This window comes from Natator depressus, chromosome 4 (assembly GCF_965152275.1).
Source record: "Natator depressus isolate rNatDep1 chromosome 4, rNatDep2.hap1, whole genome shotgun sequence".
Classification (NCBI taxonomy): domain Eukaryota; kingdom Metazoa; phylum Chordata; order Testudines; family Cheloniidae; genus Natator; species Natator depressus.
In genome coordinates this window covers 25,086,708-25,106,325 of record NC_134237.1, presented here as the reverse complement: position 1 = coordinate 25,106,325, position 19,618 = coordinate 25,086,708, and the positions used below count along the sequence as shown (strand labels likewise).

General features: G+C 44.9%; 1 protein-coding gene and 1 long non-coding RNA gene across 6 annotated transcripts in view; one reads left to right on the top strand and one right to left on the bottom strand.

The window, feature by feature from the left end:
• Window positions 1-8,935: 8,935 nt before the first annotated feature.
• Window positions 8,936-19,618, bottom strand: part of BMPR1B (bone morphogenetic protein receptor type 1B) — a 350,045-nt gene continuing 339,362 nt past the window's right edge. For all 5 annotated transcript variants that reach the window (XM_074950638.1, XM_074950637.1, XM_074950641.1 and 2 more), the window contains 7 exons: window positions 18,367-18,463; window positions 17,445-17,583; window positions 11,565-11,757; window positions 10,775-11,072; window positions 10,281-10,456; window positions 9,916-10,046; window positions 8,936-9,683 (listed from right to left, as the gene is read on the bottom strand). In XM_074950638.1, coding sequence (XP_074806739.1) covers window positions 9,558-9,683; window positions 9,916-10,046; window positions 10,281-10,456; window positions 10,775-11,072; window positions 11,565-11,757; window positions 17,445-17,583; window positions 18,367-18,463 — 1,160 coding nt within the window. In that variant the 3' untranslated portion in view covers window positions 8,936-9,557. The remainder of the gene's footprint in view (window positions 9,684-9,915; window positions 10,047-10,280; window positions 10,457-10,774; window positions 11,073-11,564; window positions 11,758-17,444; window positions 17,584-18,366; window positions 18,464-19,618) is intronic.
• On the top strand, window positions 15,771-18,488 carry LOC141986282 (uncharacterized). Its single transcript, XR_012639244.1, has 3 exons — window positions 15,771-16,248; window positions 17,448-17,522; window positions 18,293-18,488. It is a non-coding gene; the product is annotated as an uncharacterized LOC141986282 (long non-coding RNA).

The following is a 19,618-nucleotide window of genomic DNA, read 5'->3' as shown; positions in this document are numbered from 1 at the left end:
GGCCTTGTGGGTCAGTGCCTAGGCAGGGAGGGTACAGGAGAACAGCGATCTGGCTCACTGATGAGAAGGCGGCTGGGACATGGGTCGTTTTGACTGGCAGATCCCAGGACATTAAGGGGAGAGAACAGCCTGGGTTGTGCTAAAACACCTCTTCCCTCCCTGCCTCCCCCCACCCCTGTTCAGGCCCTGGGAGTCCTGGTATCTAGCCCCCCACTAGACCCCAGTACTCTCCCAATGCTGGGGATAGAACGTGAGCATCCTGCTTTACATTTCCCCGCCATGTGCTGCGGCGCATTATCCAGCTCTGGCCAGGTTTAAATCAAGCTGGGATGTTTTCCTAAGAGATCTGCTCTGGTTCAAGCAGGGATTAATTCAGAGCCCTGGGTCAGACAAGGGGACAGATGAGATGATCACAGGCATCCCTTCCGGCTTTGGGATCTACGAGACCCTTGAGCTGTCAGCAGAGACCCAGGGCAGCTCATTGTAAGGGCTGACACCACAGTCATCATCAGCTGTGGACGCCTTGGTAGGAGGAGGAGCTAGGCTGCTCTCTAGGTGGACAGGGAGTTTCACCTCCTGCAGCTGATCAGTGGGTAAAGCAGGGTCAGGAAGTTTATTTAAGCGCCGGATCTAGGCCAGGCTCTCTCTTATGGGGAGGGCTGTGACAGAGACTTCAGAAACTGCTCCAGCATGCAGCTAGTTTGGGGTTTTCCAGACCCGCCCCCGGCTCTGCTGGTGGGTGGGAACAGTCTTCTCATTTCCAGCCTCAGTTGATCCATGGTGAGTTTATCCCCATTGGCGTTTGGGACAATATTATCCTGTAACTTCACTCGCTCTTTCCCTTCCTTGGTGTACTTACAGGCAGCAACCACATCCCTGGTTTTAGGCCAACAAGCCAAACTCTTCCAGTCTCCTCTAAGAAGAGTCGCGGGCTGTTTCTCTGAGCATTGTAGTTGTCCTGCTCTGTTTTAGTTAGGATTCCTATTTGGGGCCACGAATTGGACCTAGGATTCCAGATGAGGCCTGGTCCACAGCATTGAAATGTCTCAATAGCTCCTGGAAATACATGGCCTGGTACGTCAGCTGAGCATCACCTGACAATGCTGGGAGGAGGACTCCTCTGTGGACTCACGAGGAGGGGTGAGCGGAGACGGGGGAGTCATATGGACTTTGCTTTTTTATCTGAATATCTGTGACTCTTGTGTGCGTTGAGGGTAAAAGTTACTGTGGTTAAACTCTTTTTGCTTTGCCTCCTGTGCAGTCCCCAAAGGGTTAAATTATAAACCAGAGTGCCCACGGGGATCCCCATGTAAACAGCCCTCGCACCCTACCCCAGAGGTGGCTGCATCTCAGCACCGGGCAAAGTGGGGGGGGGTGTCCCTGTATAAACAGCTCCTGCACCCCACCGCAGAGGTATGAGGATTCATACCCACCCCAGAATATGTCTGTATTAACTGTTGTTATGCTGGAAGGTGATCATGGCTCTTTGATCAAAAGACAATCACAGACCTGAGTGTGTGAAGAGCTTTTCTTTCCAGCGAAGCAGAAGGAGCAATTAAATGCCCCTTTGCGTAGAGATAGCGGTGAGCAATGGGGAGCCACCACCCGAGACACTGGGCCACATGGCACAGCCAATTAGAAGCTGAGGGGTGTCTCTGGGACCGGTTGTAGCAGGGGTGTCCGTAGGATTTATGGGGCCCTATGCAGAATTATTAAACAGGTGCCCCTATGCCTGATGGCAGCCCGGGCTCACATGTGTATTTTAGATACAGGTGGTCTTTTGAAGGATTTATTTAAAAAAATATATGTCTGATGATGCAAGCATTTCAGGCTAAAGATGAATCCTAGAATATCAGGGTTGGAAGGGACCTCAGGAGGTCATCTAGTCCAACCCCCTGCTCAAAGCAGGACCAATCCCCAACTAAATCATCCCAGCCAGGGCTTTGTCAAGCCTGACCTTAAAAACTTCTAAGGGAGGAGATTCCACCAGATTGTGCATCTTGAAAATCTATGCAAGGATTTTTTTAGAGATGTAATTTTATAATCTTCAGCAACACACTAATGAAATAGTTTGAAAGCAAATGTTAGAGTAAGGTCCTGTAGACTAACATGTTCTGAGTAAATATTACAGTAATGCACTACAGTTTTTGTCAGTAATTTCAGAAACTGACAGTATATACCTGGGGGTTGGCAAATGCCTGTTAAATGACTTCATTACACTTGAATGGCTCTTTAACAGTTTCAGTGTTGTGCTAATAGGTCTGGCAGGCTGGAAGGCTTTTTCACTCATAAGTACTAGATACCATTTTGGTGCGGGGGGGGGGGGGGCTGCAGAAGTCAGGGTGTGGAGTGTGGGGGGGGCTGGGTATGTGTGATGGGGTGCAGAAGTCAGGGAGGGCAGGGGGCATGTGAGGGGGGTGCAGAAGTCAGGGCAGGGGGCGGTATGTATAGGGGGAGTGCGGGGCCCACCCTCTGCTCCGCCCAGCCCTGATGCCACACCCTTCCCCAAGGCCCCTTCCCTGCCCCACCTCCTCCCCCGAGCGCACTGCGGCCCCGCTCCTCCCCCTCCCTCCTGGAGCCCTGGCAAACAGCTGTTTGGTGGCAGGGGAAGCGTTGGGAGGGGCGGGAAGAGACGGGGGGGGGAGGGGAGCTTGGCTGCTGATGGGTGCGGGCGCAGCCTGCAGCAGAAGCCCCAGGCGCCAGCTGGAGCAAGCTTCTGCCCCCGCAGGTGCCCGGCCCTGGGGCCCCCTGTCGTTGCGGGGCCCTGTGCCAGGGCACCCTGTGTTTTATGGTAAATCCGCCTCTGTATGCCTAAGGAAGGTCCTGGGTGGTAGACACGGAGACTGGGGGATTGGCTGTGTTCCGGGCAGAAACTTAGCAGAGAAACAGCTCCTTTGGGCTTGGGGTGGGTCGGAGAAGCAGGCTTGGGTTTCGGAGCAACGAAAGGGCCTGGGCGGTTTGATTCCCTCGGGAAACAGGACTGTGTTTGTCCCCAGTGAATAACTCGGATTGTGCCAGATGGAAATAGCTCAGCATAGTCCCAAGTAACAACAAAGGGGCTACCGTAATGCTGCCAATCGTGCGTACATCATAATTCCCCCCGCCCTCTGGAGCTACCGTAATGCTGCTGACAATGTGCACTGTAAAAAGGGGAGGCTGTTACTATAATATTGCTGATAATGTCTACTTCATACTGGGGGCCTCCACCAGGCACAACGGTAATGTGCACTTTGTTCTGGGACAGGTGCTCCGCTACAGGGGGCTTCCCCCAGGCCCTCTAAAAAAGGGGAGTCCATAGGCGCTATAGTAGTGCTGCTGATAACGTGCACGTCATAATATCCCCCACCTCCAGGTGCTACTGCAATGTGATGCTGATAATGGGCACGTCATAGGGTCTCCTTCTTAATTTTGGGCCTCTGTGTGCTACGATAATACTGCTAATCATGCCCATGCCGTAAGCGGGCCCTGATTTTGGTCGGCGCTACAGTAGCCGTAGCCCACACAACAATGACCCCTAGCGGCCCAGCTGCACTGCCTCCTGGCTGTTGCTGTCCTCCCCCACCCCCTCCCTTTTAACACTTTCTCTCTCATTGCTGCTCTCAGATCAGCACCCTACAGTTCCCGGGGAGTAGGAGTCACATCACCAGACGAGCACAGCCCGCCTGGATGGCATTACTGCTGGAGTCATTAGAGCAGAAAGGGTTCAAGGGTGCAGTGAGGCATCGCTCCCTCAGAAAGCCCAGCAGCTGTTTGCCTCTGGGCTGGATTCTGCTTTTGATTCCTTCTGCGTAACCCCACTGACGCCACTTCAGACTGGATGTCCCCCACCCCGTCTCTCCCCATTGGGTCATTCTAGTTTCACGGGGCTCTAATCGGAGCACCACCCACCGCTGTATAGCCGGGTCTCTCCACGAGCTGTTCGGGGACCCAGCCGCTTCGCTGAATTGTCACGACGTGTTCGGAACCCTGTTGGCGTTTCCATAGTTTTGGGGGCGTTTTTTAATTCACAGAAATAATTCTGCACAAAGAGAGACGCCGAGACCAAGGCATATCTCCTTCCAGGCAAAGCGGTGTCGCACGCCAGAGGAGAGGGCGGCCCTTATTTAAAAGCAAGGAGGTGAGGAGGAGCAAAGACCGGGTTTACTTCAGCAGCGAATGTACCAACCATTTAAGGCCGATGTCCTAGGGTGGCCGGCTTCTTGAAGAGGCACCAGGGTCTGGTCTATCCATGATGAGCTTTTTAAAGAAGGAGCCCACCTGTAATTAACTGCCCATGTGGCCGGTGGGCAGTGTAGATAAATTATAGCGTCGAGTGCTTGGCTATGCTTTGGTTTGTTATGAAATATATAGACGAGCCCAAATACCCAATATCAGTCAGGTTTATTGCAGAAAGTCAATAATGGCATAGTAAAGGCTGAAAAGTTCAATAAGATTCTATGACAGAAGGCACCCCTGTATTCACACCCGGCACACGATTGTAAAAATCTTTGTACAAAATACGCCTGCTTGAGGTACCATGTGAGAAGTAAAACTTGCTGGTCATTAATGCACAGTAAAATGTATGTAGCAGCATTATATGTCAAGTAATGAACGTACAAACCCAAAAGACAAGTTGACATCCCAGCCAGGTGTCATCACCCACCAAGCTGCCATTCTCTGGCAAGGAAGCAGGCCAGGAAATTGCAGATATGTAAGCAGAGTCAGGATGAGCTCCACCCTGACATCTGGTGGTGAGGTGTGGCAAGTTGTGGAAGTTCAGGGGCTGATCTCATTTGCATAGACACACCCACCCCGCCTAGAATGAGGCCACAGCTGCCCAAATGGTCACTTTGGCTGCTGTGGGATCCCCAGTGTCTCTGTTATTGGGGCAGAAAGAATAAATTGTTATTACCCTGATTATGGGAATCAAGGACAGTGGAACTGTACTTGGCCTTTTGTTATGATGGAGGGACTCGCCATCAACTAAGTAGCACTCGCAAGGGACATGGGTTCCAAAACTCTGTGAATTGAGAGAAGCTGGAGACATGTATTAATAGCTGGTGGTGTGGGCTCCTGTGTGAGTGCCTGAAACATCAATTGCACCTCTATCTCTCTCCACTGTAGAATGTCAGAACTAATTTTGGGTCTATTAGCTACAGGTGCTGAGCTGAATTCACTTTGGCTTTATGGTGCACCAACACGAAGGCTCCCACTACTACAAGCTGAAATCACTAAAGAGCTATCATTACTAAGAGCTGAAATCACTGAGCACTGTGTTAAGTAGTGGGGAGCCTGAAGATCTAGAGTAGAGCAGAGCAGATCTGTTTGTGGAGCAGCTGGCAGAGCGGAGTGGCTTGTGGAGCGGATCGGAGTGAAGCCCTATGGAGCTGCAGGGCAGTCACCTTACTCCCGCTCCCCCCCCCACCCCCCATGCACCTTTTCACCCAGACTGGGGAGTAAAACTCTGCAGATGAACTTTTAAACTCTGGGGCTGGACTTTTGGGTTGTTGGACTTTTTTTGGACTTTGGATTGCTGGACTCAAGAGACTTGTGGGACTCAAGAATCCGAGGGAAAGGACAGGGCCCAATTTGCTGGGGTGGGTCTTTGCTCATGGTTTGGTTGATGAACCCTAGTTGTGGTGTTTTCCCAATTTAATGCTGATGTCATTTACCTCATGCTATTAAAGACTGTCTGCTACACCGAGACTCTGTGCTTGCGAGAGGGAAAATATTGCCTCTTTGAGGCGTCCAGGGGTGTGTGTAAGATTTTCCCAGGGCACTGGGTGGGGGCTTGAGCCTGTTTTGCATCTGCTTTGATGAGAGGGAACCCCTGTGTATTGAACCCAGCCCTTGCTGCTAACAACTCGGCCTGGCAGAAGGGTTACGTTAGCAAATGACGGTATGAAACCTGTCCCGTACCAGACTCTGTATCTCCTTGCTCTCAGCTGGAAAGAGCTTTTAACCAGGGGTCATGCTCAGGAAAATGGTTTTCCAAGGGTGACTGAGTTATAAAAAAGAGGCAAAAACATCTCAGGTTCTCTCTTCTTGTCCATCTCTCTCTTTCACCTAAGAGAACAAAAGAAAACAGCCGTGGGACCTCGGGAGCAGATCCTGTCCTGGAACTTGGTCGGCAAAGCTACTGAAAACCTGTGGTAAGAATTTCACCTTGAACCATGTCTAGTTTAAGTTGAGTACTAGGAAGTATTTTATGTTTGTCTTGTTACCATTTCTGACTATAACTTGTACTTTCTGAAAAATCTCTTTCTTTGTAGTTCAATGAACTTGCTTTGTTCTTTCATCTAGTATTGTGAATCGGGCGGGGAACTCCATTTAAGGTGTTGTAGCTCGATGCCCTCGCAGAGGCAACGGACCGAATATATCTGGACAGTGCGGAACAGACATTTCTGTGGGGAAATCCGGGACCGGGAGTGTGTCAGGGTCACCGTGCACGTAGTAATCGATGCTGCCGGAAGCCAGAGCGCGGCTGGTGTTCGCTAATGGGCCGCTGGGGTCAGAATTGCCGGATCGGGGCTGTGGCGATACGCAGACGCTCAGGGTGCGACCTGCAAGCCATGTGGCTGTTTGTGAGCGGCCCAGCTCGGGAGCCACAGCAGCAAGGCACCCCACGTTGCAGAGGAGGTCGTGACACAGCCGCTCACCGATCCGGATCGCACCCCAAAATGTCTCAGACACCAGTTTCCGGGAAGCCGTCTCACGTGCCATTGTATTTCACGCTAGCAGCATTTGTAAGATGATTTTACAAGTTATAAAACTCTTCACATGTCACTAAAATCCAGCCCATCGGTTTGTCCCAGTTCTTCAGCTTGTTGTAAACCTTTCATTCTCCTTGTTTTGGATACTAGCATTCCAGGTACTGGCCCCAGAAGGAACTTCTGTAACTTGTCCTGGGGCAAAATACAAACATATTTGGATTTTTGACAAGTGACCTATCTGCTTATGTCACAAGCCAGGCAGTACTATTGCGGCATGTTGCAGAATATGAGAACGTAGCTTACCTCGGCGCTCAGACCGGCCTGCGTTCTGCTTACAACGCAGAGCCATCCCAGGGCGGCCGCCGCAATCCACCTCCTGAGACCAGGGGCTTATTTGTCTGATGGGTTAATAAAGGGCTTGGTGACTACTCACCAATCGCCGGGTTAACTCATTGCTGCCGCTTTGTTGTCTGTGACACAAGAATATTGTAATAGTAACTGGCAAGGGGGTGCGCGGGGGGGGGTTACAAAAATCTCCTGAGTCTGCTATGAACATTCTGGTTCTCCCAAAGAATTTCAGGTGAAAGTGGTGGACATACTACTCATTAATATTGTTGTGAAATGGTGCACAGATACTATGTAAGGAGTTAGGTATATATCCTGAAAATCTGTGTTTAAACTCTGCAAAGTGTATCTCTCTGTTGGGATGCAACTGTAGCATTGTAAAACAGCAGAATGCATGCCTGTTTACATACAAAGAGATGCAAAGTCAACAGAAAAGGAGCATGCAGGCGAAAACAGGCCCTGGGGGATTATCCTGCCTCAGAGTAAAGAGACACCCCCTTCACCCTGCACCTGGGAAGCGAACGGACAGCGTGGGTCGCAGGCAGCCTCGGTTGAAAAAGCTGCAGAGGACTTTGGGTGAGAGAAACGTCTTCAGCCACGAGGTTAACTTGCGAGTTTAACTAAGCGTCTAGAAAGTGTGCTGGGATTGTGGTTGTTTAGGTCATGACTTGTTTCCAAACAACTGTTCTTTGATAATAAATGCGTTCTCCTTTTCACTAATCTCGGCGCCTGCGGTTAAGCCAAGTGCAGGTCCTGAGTTATATCTTACAAACCGGTATGTCCTGTTGATTTGGGCAAGTGTTCAGTGGCAGGCATAGGCTGGGCACTGCAGTGGGTGTGTGAACCTAGGTCTTCCCAGCAAGCGGCTCCAGGCTCCAAGAGGCGTGAGGGGGCCCTGGGCAGGTACCCGTCCCAGGAGAAACTTAATGAGCCCAGCTCTGGCGTGTAACACAATCCCCTAACTGTTCTGTTCCGCACATTGTGGTGTCACATCAAGGGGAAGGCAGCTGGCGGGGGTGTAAAAAAACGGTGATAGAGGGTTGGTTATTGCTGGCCTAAATCTTCTGCCCCATCTGCTGGTGTGCGCCGCTTCCTCTCTCATTATTTCAGAGTCAGCTTTTCGTGCAGTGACTCGGTGTCTCTGCCTCCAGGAGTAATGAAGTCTCGCGGGTGGGGGGTGAATCTGCTCTCAGGCGGGGAAAGCGAGCTGCCCTTTTGCTGGGGCAGCCACCCCCCCGCACGCTAATCAACCAGCGTCGTCTCCGGCAGCCCGCCCCGCCCCACGCACAACAATCCAGGTCTGCGCGCAGCCCGCCCCCCAAAGCGGGCTGCGCATTTGGGAACAGCGTCCTCATTGGCTGGGGACGCTACCAATCGGGAGGCGCAGGGAAGAGGCTGGAGCGGCGCGTGTTCGGCTGCCGGGCCTCGGAGAGCTCCCGGGCCGCTCCCTGCGCTGTAGGCCCCCGGCCTTTGGTAACGGTCAGAGACGGTACCTTTCTCGCCCCCACCCCCACGGGGGGAGCCGGGCAGTGTGAGCGGGCTGGGCTGTACTGGCGGCGGCGGGGGGTCTCCTCTGGGCGGATACTCCCAGGAAAGTTAGTTAGTAACAGACCGAGCCCCGTAAAGTCTCAGGAAGCAGAGCACGGATGAGCCCTGGCGTCTTTGTAACAGACGCCTTCTAGCACAAAATGACTTGGTAGAAAGAACCAACCACGAATGTAAGACTTGGGTTCCTCAGTGTGTCCTCACACACTTTAGGTGTCTTGAAATTTTGCATTTTATTTGGGGAATGTTAAAACAACAATACACAGTTTGAACAAATACAACATAACCATTTGTTCCCAACAGTATTTACAGGTTTCCTAATCTTCAAAAGAAATTTTCCATCTTTATGTACACCCCCCCCCCCCCATGTAATATCAATCACTGACTACACTGGAGGTGGGTGTCAAAAGTTTTCATAAATAAATGTTTCAGTTCTGGATGTATATATTTATGACCTACCAACGTTTGATAGTTTAGCAGTTTCACTCACCAGTGGTTTCTCTGATAAATGAAAGGCTGTTAAGACAAACCAAACTGGTTCAATAAGTCTTTATTTTTCAGTGACAGTGAAAATTCAGCCTAATCCAAGAACCACTGGCTTCTGTTTAAGGCCATTAATGTCACAGCCATGCCTCAATATTTTTGTTTTTGTTGGAGTGCAAATCTTTTTATAAATGAAAAAAGTCACTTTACTTCAATCTTCAGGCACAGTTTCTTAATGTAACAATATATAGGTCTTTACTTCTAACCATAAGTTTCATTTTCATAAAATTTAAAGCAGTAATCTTCTTTTAAACAATCAAAAAATAATGGGCTTTCACAGAAAGCAAGCAACATACATAATCTTGAACCAGTTACTGAAATGGTATTTCCCCTCCCCCTGCAAACAGGGAGCAGATAGTGAAGGCTTTGCTTCTGATGATCATCAAGGGAAAGTCAGTTTTTAAGGGCTTTCACCAGACAAGAGATCTTGAATCAGAGTTTAATGTCCTGTGACTCTGACATTTTGGCAAGTGTTTTCTTTACTCGCAGGGCTGTGAGGCGAGAAGCAGGGTTGTGAGCCCAACACTCTGTCATGAGTTTTCCCATTTGTCTTAGGCACTGTGGAAAGGAAAGAAAACATAAAAAAGGATAGGCGATGCAACAGATATATCTATCTGACCTCGGTATTACTTATCATCAAGCCTTTTCCCTATTCTTTGGAGAAGTTTTAATGGGCGGTTTGGCTTTTCTGTATTACCCTTAACATCATAGTATTGCAAAACAGTGCAGTTTGGTGGTAATAATAATAATAAAAAAATGCTTGCTTTATTTTAAAGGACTTCTTTCTTACCTCATCACTGCTCCATCTATTGGGGAATGAAGGACGGAGCTTCTTGATGCACACAACTTCCCGCATGTCCTCATAGGAGGGGTCAGTGGGCACAAGATCATAGTATGGAAGCTGGTATTCTTCAACTATTCCTGAAAGAAACACTTTCCAGATGCATCATAACTGGAGGATAAAAGGATGTTTGCACTGTATCAACTACACCCTCTTATAGACATGATCCATGCAAGCTATTCTGTACTATTATCTATATTATGGGTCACCATCCTAGGAAATGTGGAAAAGTCTAAAACAGCAATGGGAGGGGCTCTCCCCCAAGGTTAGTTTATTGCAACCGCAACCAAATGAACAATGTGTTTGTCATTTACCTCCCGACACACCTCTCCTTGCTACCTCCCAAAGGATGAGTCCAAAACTGTACATATCAGCCATGATATATGACTGGAAGTGATTCCTATTCAGGCTTTCATCCAGCACCTCAGGAGGCATATAGCGCTTTGTTCCTACCCGGGTGTTTGGTGGTATGTCCACCTCATTTGTATCACTAAAAGAAAAAAAGGATCAAACATACATAACTTGTGGCACCTTAGAAACGAAGTGAGCTACAGCTCACTTCTAAAGAGCAATAAATGGTTGGCTCTAATACATGCGCTGAATTTGATTTGTAGGAAATGAAACAAAAAGCAGCACAACCAGCGTACTTTTCAATACATCCCAATTAATTAGTTACATGGGCAGATTATTTGTTGGATCACAAATTTAACACCCCGCCTCCCATCCCGGTCTCTGCTCTCTCATTTCAGCATGCAGTAATATACAACTATAAACTCAGGGTTGTGACACACAGAAATTTGTTACTCACCTAATAAATTTAACTGCCAAGCCCAGGTCTGCTATACAGCAGGTTCCATTCTTTTTCACGAGAATGTTCTTACTTTTCAGATCACGGTGGGCAATAGCTGGTTTGCCTTGAGTACTGAAGATCTCAGTGTGCAAGTGGCACAAGCCACTAACTGAGGAATAGGCCAGTTTTAGCATGGCTTTTGTATCCAAGGTAGTGGATTTCAGATAATCATACAGGGAGCCATTCTCATGGTAGTCTGTGATAAGATACAGTTGGGTCCAAGACCCTGTACCTTTAATGTCTGCAGCAATGAACCCTGTGGGGGGGGAAAATATTTTCAGATTAATATTTTTCGGGGCTTTTGAACACCACACACTTAAAAATGTGGATTATACTGCCTGAAAAAAGTCTGCAACAATTACTCCGAGTGATTATATGGCTATATTAAGAACAGCCCCTGCTAAAATTTATCAATGCTTTCTGTCTAATCCCCAGATTAAGGGTTAAACTTGCGCAAGGGGCAAGGTCTGCTCAGTTCTTGGTCACTCCAGGGATGAGACATACTTCCCGGCATAGCGTGGCCCAACATCGCCCCCTACAAAGAGCTCTGCTACATGGTGTCGTTTTTTAAAAAACCCCAGATGCAGGTGGGAGAAACAGGTGTATGGCTGTTGGGGATTACAGCCTCCCAAATCCAGTTGCTCTCTATCTGCAGGGAGACCCTTAAAATGATTTTGCATGAAGAAAAGGACATCAGCAAATACAAAGTTATTACTGAGAATAACGAAGAAACATTTCACTTGCTTACCCAAAATGTTTTCATGCCTCATCAGGACAGTCTGATAGATTTCTGTCTCTCTGAACCAGCTGGCCTCCTCAGTGGTGAAGAACACTTTTACAGCTACCTTTTCTCCACGCCACTTTCCCATCCAAACTTCTCCATAGCGACCTTTCCCTATCTGTTTCACCATCTGAATCTGCTTTGCTATAGTCCTTTGGACCTGTTAAATCCCAAGAAATACAGTTTAAATATACTCCCCAACACGTGTGTTTCATCTCTCTTTGTCTGTCTCCTTCTCGCATGCTAAAACATAGGAACCCTCGCACAAAGAGCTGGAATGCATGGGCCTCGCACAGAGTTGGGGGAGATGGAATCTCCCGCTGCTTCCCAGAGAATGGAGTACTAGCGCGGGCACTCTGGTAGTCTGGCCACACCTACAAGCACACGTGACTTTATGCCAGTGGATCAGCATAGGCATAGATCTACCTGACAGTTTCAAACATAGGAGCTTAAAGTCAGGATCCTAATCCATATTTAGGATCCCCAAAAAAACCCAAATTAGCATCTTAGGAAACGTTAATGCTAAATGAAAAGTTCTGGAAAAAAAATCAATTTGGAATGCAGCATTTGGATATTTCCAAACTGAAACAAAATATATTGATGAGTAGGCCAGAGGGGAGACACTGGTGTGTCATGGAAGATACAGTCCAACCAGGGAGTCTAGCCCTTAGACAAATGGAAAAATTTCAGCAACATCAACATTTTCCAATGGAAACCACATTGACTTGAAAAAACAGGGACAGAAAATTCCCAACCAGCTCTAGGAACTGCCCTGATTTTTCAAAATGCCGTGTACCCAGCAGCTCTCATTGACTTTAACAGGAGACAATAGAAGATGCTCAGCGCCTTTAAGAACCAGAGCTGGGATTTTCAGACGTGTCAGCCCCCAACAACGAGTGAAGTTTACTGAGTCTCTCTCAAAAATCCTACCCCAGTTTTTAATTATGAGCCCATATATGGATTTGGGAGCCGAATTCTGGGCTCCTATTTGTAAAAATGTCAGCCACAAGTTTTTAGTTAGAGTTTGCTAAAACGCAGGCGTTAGGAAGCCTGGGTGGCTACAAACGTATCATTATTATTCATAAAGAGTATTTTTCCCCGAAACATTAATTTAGGAGCACAGCTTAAAATCTGTGTTTATGCACTGACATCAGTTTCGTCAAGTAGCTTCACTCTGAATAAAAGCTAGATTCAAAGCACCTGCTGACATATACCAGAAGTTTCGCGCAGCCGACAGCACCGCAGAGTAATTTCTGATGAGGATGACAGATCAGACACAGAGTTAAGGAAGACTGACCGCTCATACACTCAACAACTAAACCTGTTATGACTAAAAAATCCACCTTGGGCGATTACAGACTAACTTACCCTCTTGGGAATGAGACATGTCTGGAGGCTATATATTCCGAACAATTCACAGAAGAAAACTAGAGTAAAAGTTGTGATCCAGCCTCCAAATGCATGAATGTTCACAGCTCTATTTCCCAGTCACAAGACAGTACAGTAGAATATTGAAATGGCAACCGCTCGTGCCTCAGTATTACCTGTTCAATCCTGAGCGGAAACGTTCTGGCTTTTGTAGGAAATATTTTAAAACAAAATTTTGTAATTGAGTCCAGTGCAGTTGCATCTTTCTGCACCAGGCATTATATTTAAATATTAAAGTATAGATTTTGCCTTCGCCCACGTAAAACTCTCATGAAATTCAATGCACTCAAATAGCAGTGTTATCTGAACGCTTAATGAGTTACATTAATTCAATGTCCTCCCAAAACATTCTGATAAACAAGGCTGCTAAAAATAAATATTCAAAACTGGATTTCAAAAACAATTTGCTACGCTTTCATTTTCTCTGAAACTGACCGCAATTCAGTGCAAGCTGTCACATTCCTTATGAACACAGACCAGGTCTGAAACGGTTCAGCTCCAGTCTGAATGCATGTGAAACCTGTCAGGTGAGGTCTGTTTTCGTTTATGTTAAACTATGATGTTTAAACTATTTTTAAATGGAAAAAATAACCGAACCTGTGTAACAACAACTCTGCAAGTTCCTTCTCTGATTTGCATGCAAATGGAAGCTGAATTTTTACAGACCGAGTATGTATTATCACACTATCCGATGGTGGCTTCAGTGCAGTTATTTTGATTTACACCGGTGTGAGCCAAGAACAGAAATTGAGCTTAAGTTGTTTTTAAACTGGTTTATTCTCCTTTATACTTTGAAGTAGTGACTGAACAGTTCTATTACACTGGAATTTTTCTTTCACATTTTGTAATATAATTTTAGCGTTGTTGCTTTCCAATTTTCCTACTTTAAAGAATACATCCTGAAAAATAATGGAATTATATCGTATAACTTAATTTGTGTAAATATATGTAATGGCATCATAAAGCACATGCAATTGCCATATTTAATGATGAAAAGTTCCTGATTAAATTATATTAAGAAAATGAAAATCACATTTCTGTTATGAGTTTTCAAAAGGCGGAATACTACATGGAAGACCTTAAGTTGGTTTCTTCCTACTAGAGCTGGTCAAACTATTGTGTTCAGTTTATTTTATTTCATGCATTTAGTTCTTTTTCTGTTCAGAAATGGCTTGTGATGTTTAAAAATATGCTTGTTATTCTAAATTGTTTGACAAACAGATTTTACAAACATTGTTATGGATTGATTGTAAACTGTTCACAATGAACAGTCCATTCAGTTTTCAATATTTGTATTTTTCTACACAAACATTGACACTGGTCAGCTAAGGAAATAGGACATTTTGCTTCTCTTCTCTGACAGGATGAGCTAAATATTTACCAACTACTTCCGCTGTTGCTTGAATAGAATTTTGTTTTGTCACAAAAGCGGTTTTGCATCTTGAATGAAAACATCTCGGCGAAAGGCACAAAACTTGCTGTTTGTAAAATTCATACAAAGTTTTGGTCACACGAACGTTTGTGACCAGAGAATTTTGCGACCAGAGCTGTGATGCGTTCAATCAAAAACCAACAAGTATTTATACATGTAATGATAAAAATGTACGAGTAAGATTAATTGAACGTCCTGTGTCTATTGTGGCAAACTCCACGAGCTATTGAAACAGCTCTACCTTCGTATACCTTGAAAATGGCTTGGTTCTGTGCTTTTGGCCCTGGTTTTGCAGCTTCTTGGAGGCCCATTGAGGTAAATGGAGCTCTGCCTGGAGGCAGAGATTTGCCTGTGTAACCCAGCTTGCAGGGTAGGAACCTTTATTTACAAATTTTTAAAACGCTTCAGCAGGGCTTAGAAGTTGAATGGCAACATTCAACCTGCAGCAAACTTTTATGCTACAGATGCAATCACCTAAAAAAGGCACCCCAACGGCTCACAGTGGTTTCTCACAGCAACATTTACACTACCTTAAATATATGGGCTTGACTAAGAGCCACCATACAATTATAAATAATACAAGTAAATCTGAGAGAGAAAATGAACAAGGTTGAATGTCAGAGAAATGATAGTATCTTGGTTAAGGTTTGGCTTTGTTGTAACCTTTGTTTGTTTCCGATATAATAAGCGAGCTACAAAAGAAAGACAATATTGTTTATCATAAACTGACATTTTACAAGTTCTGCAAAAAAAAAAATGGTTTGCTTTCTCTGAAACAACTTTAAATGTTTTCTATTGAAACAAATAAGAAAGAAGCTGGACATAAACACTTTTAAAATGAAGGATAGTGTTTTTCACCAGACGTCATTGTACGTATTTGTTACAGGCATGGGCGTCCCCTCTTTGACAATAAGTATCAATCCATGCACTTCTAAGCTGCCTATTGCTGTGATAACTATCTGACAAACATATCTTATTGTGTTCACCATAGCAAAAGCTTTAGGGCTGCAATGCAACTTCCCCATCATGAACCTGTTTTCACAGTCTTACAATTGTCTTAGAAAATCACTGTTGTCGGTAAAAGTTTGAGGAAAACCTGTTTATGACTTTTTAGTTAGGCAAAGGGGCAGGAGGAAGCGAGGAATATTTCCTGATTTATAAAAGAAATTACAGGCAGGGCAAACAGAGCCCCTGCAGTCTGCTGAAGAGAGTGGGGCTCACGCTGCCAATGGGATCAAAGGACCTGGACAGTTTGACGGTTAACCCACCCTACCTATGCCCAGTTTAAAAAAACAACAACAAAACTTAGGGAGGTGGGTAAAAACACATTTGGAAAAACCATATTGCTCCAACCAGCTCTACTTTTTCTCCTTTTATTTCTGTCATTAAAAGCCTTAGGAAACTAAGTGCAAAAATCTACATTAAGGCTGTGTTAAGGCTATGGAGTATACAGTAATATTCTGTGTCCTGATTCGAAATGCAGCAGCCCATCTGCTTAACAGTCTGGGTTGCTGTGAACGCATTCAGCCCAGTACTCTGCTCTCTGCACTGGATCCCCAATGAATGTAGAATCCAGTTTACAGTCTATGGCCTGTTTTCCTGCTGCCTCCATGGAAATGCCTTTGGCTACCTGAGAGATTGACCCTCTCATGCAATGGCTATGATCTCCCTTGACAGCTATGTTTCACTGGAACAATGAAACTGCCGGTCAATACAGAGAGGTTTGTGAGAGCGGCAGACAGAGCTTTCGTAGGCGCTGGATCTACACAATGGTGCTCATGCCCACGCCCGGTAAGAACTCCGGACCTCACCATTTTTGGAATCAATTGCAAAGCTCATTCTGCTGCTTATCTGTCTGTCAATGGTCATGTTGACATTTGGAAAACCGTCTGTGTTTCAAAACATAACATTTTAATTAATATGATTTTAAACAGGACTTCGCAGCTACTAGAGACTGGACAAGTTGTATTTAAAAGCAAGTTAGTTGGTTGTGGTCCATCCTAAATTCCCTCCCTAGTTTCAACACATTGTAAAACATGACCTACACTCTTGGCCTAGACGTGGCCAATAAGTTAATACAAATGTGAACAAATTGAGCTATTCTCATTTAGGCAGTGAAAGAAGAAAGAAAGAGTAACAGTTATTGTTATTTCTATCTTTAAGTATTTGGAAGTTGCTCAGATACTACGGTGATGCATGCTTTATATGGAGGTAGACAGGAGCGATGTATAACTTCTCAGCTATGCATTTGGAAAATGACAAGAAAAGAAATAAATCGTTTTAAAAGGTAGTTTTTAAAATAAGTATCTTGAGTCTTCTGCGATGCCAGGAAGTGCAGGAGGTCCAAGGTTGTCAGGTTATCAGAAAACTAAAACACAGATGAATGGAAAAGCCATGAGCTTTACTCTGAAATCTAAACCTTCTCGCTGAAATGGAGCCTTCTTTAGTACATTGGGTCTCGGTCACAGTTACATTTGAGACAACTTATACATGTTATACTCTATTCAATTGGCATACCTTTAACCTACAAGACTTTTGTAGCGCAAAATACAGTGATTCTACTCTCAGTTTTTTAATGCTAAGTGAAGCCAAGGTGTAAAAGGATTCCACGTAACCATCCTGTCTCTAAAAATAATGTAACTGTGTGTTTATAAAAAGCACCACATCTAAGCTTGTAGGCCGGATTCTGATCTCATTTTCACTGGTGTAAATCCAGATAAATCCCACTGAAGTCTATGGGGCTAATCCGGATTTATGCTGGTGTTCCTGAGATCAGATGCAGATCCTGGTACGTGAAATAAAGAGCTCTGATTCTTAAGTATTTATTCTCCAACTGATATCCTCGTCATTTCTGCAGACAGACAACCAGAACCTAATTCTTCCTACACATACTAACGTAATTCCTATAAATCCCCTTGAATTTTTATGCTGGGGGTCTCTTTGCCTTATAGAGTTATGTGTGTATCTAAATTACATTCCTTTCTTACCAGCAGAGGGAGCCCAGACCCACTTCCTGAGCTCTGAGACTGTTCAATCAAGTCTTTCAGGGATTCCCCTGGAGGAATGTAAGTCTCATCCTGTTCAAGTCCAATGCTGTAACGAGGTCTGCTTTCTTGCCTTTTATGCCTACGATTTTAGTGAAAATTAAATTAGTCGACAGTACAATGAGGAACGCATGCTATGTAGAAAACGCTGCTCACATTTAATTTTTAGTCATGCACAGGTTCCTGGCATTTACCCGAAGTACGTGCTAGCCTCGTCGACGACTATTTTCTGATCTAGTCGCAACATTAGAACGCTTTAGGTCTATGGAAGGGGCTGACTATCATCCTGCTGGGGAATCCAGCATAATTTTGCATAGCCAAGTACCAACTTTAAACCTCTAATTCAGAGAATAGTCCTAAAAACAGAGATGCAGTAAATACCTCACCTTTTTGTTATGGATGTTGTGGATCTTTTATGACCAAAGAAAGGCATTTTTACAAATTTGCCTATGCTTGCTGAATCTATCTCCCTCTTTGGGTATAGTTTGTGAATTTGTGTGCACTGTGTTAATAGGCTTATGAGCTTTACTTTATTTACTATACAGTGTCTTTACACCATTGTTTTCTTTCATTTTCACTGAATACTATTTTGTGTTATTTCCTACTGGAAAGCTTTTTAGGATATACTTTCTATGAAGGATGCTATACAAAAGACCAACTATATTGTAGGGCATTATATCAAATTCTTTTTGATTTTAACATTAGCAAAATATACAAATTTTCCCTATAATAAAAATAAAGTTTTTTTAATTGTTCCCCAATTTCCTCCTGTTATTTTTTTAATTTTACAGTTCATCAGCCGGGGTGGGGGTGTGATGTTGGGAAGAAATGTGAAGCAGACGACGCTTAAATACTTCCGGCTTACCTGAAGTAACAGAATATGATGATAAGCACCAGGAGTATACTGCAAACAGTCACTGAGATCAGCAAGGCCTTATGGTGAATGTTTCCTTCAACAAAATCTGATTTAAAAAATAAAAAAAGCTCTGTACAATGGCTGTATTTTTGTCTTAGAAGTCAGCACTACTCTCTAATACCTGAGATGCCTTTCACATTAGGTTGGGTGTAAAATGCATTCTGCCTTCCTGGGTTTAGTTTCACATGTAAAAAGACATACAAGAATTTATAAATCTATTAAGCAACAGAATTGTCCCCTTTCTTTTCGACTTGTTTAACGTTGTGTAACGTATCACTTGATTTCAGAGCCATTTTATGTGCTCCTTCTTCAGCCCTCATCCAACGGGGCAAACATAGCACATGGAACAGCAATCGAGGGCCTGACTGACCCTGCAGTCTTTACTCAGACAAAGATCTCACTGGTAACCCTGGCACTTTTGACTGCGTTTGCAAGGGAGTATTTTAGCCCTTCATGACCAACCCGCTAGCCCCCCACCCCCTCAAACCTGGGATTTATATAGTCCTGTATCTTACATATCTTGTCAGCTAGGACACAGACTAGTTTGGTGCCTCTTTTAACGTTTATTAATTTAAGAAAACTATGAAAGTCTTAACAAAAGCAATTAATATACCCAACTTGTATCTATCCTAGCAGAGAAGACATACAAGGGATGTCTAATCCCTGCTAGGGCATAGAGCTAAAGTCCTTAAAGTTATATTTACATCAATGTAAGGATCGCTGTCTCTCTCTCTCTCTCACAGCACTTTAGCAGGAAAAATTATTTGTTTTTGATTCTTGCACTTGTGGAAAAATGTGTCATTGCAGATGAGCCATTCTTTAAAACCGCTTGAAAATGCAACATTACCAAGCAATATGTAAGAATTGTGACGCTATAAAAATAACTGAAAAGTTTGGATAAATCCTGGCACGCCATACCCATTTTCTGCTTTAAAATTTAGCTGTCATCTCCCAATTTGCATCCTCATTTCAGACATATATTCTCATGCTGAAAACTGAAGAAATCCTGCACCATCTTCTTTTAAAACGACAAAGTCTCAAAACTGAGATACTTTAGCACGCTCCCCACCCCCAGCCTGGTGTTCACTCTTATGCAGATAAGGATGAGGTTTTCGGAAGCCTTCACCGTCTGATTGTCTTGCATCTTCCACACAAATGCTGAACACGCAGTAAACTGTGAGAATTCTATCCTTATCAACTC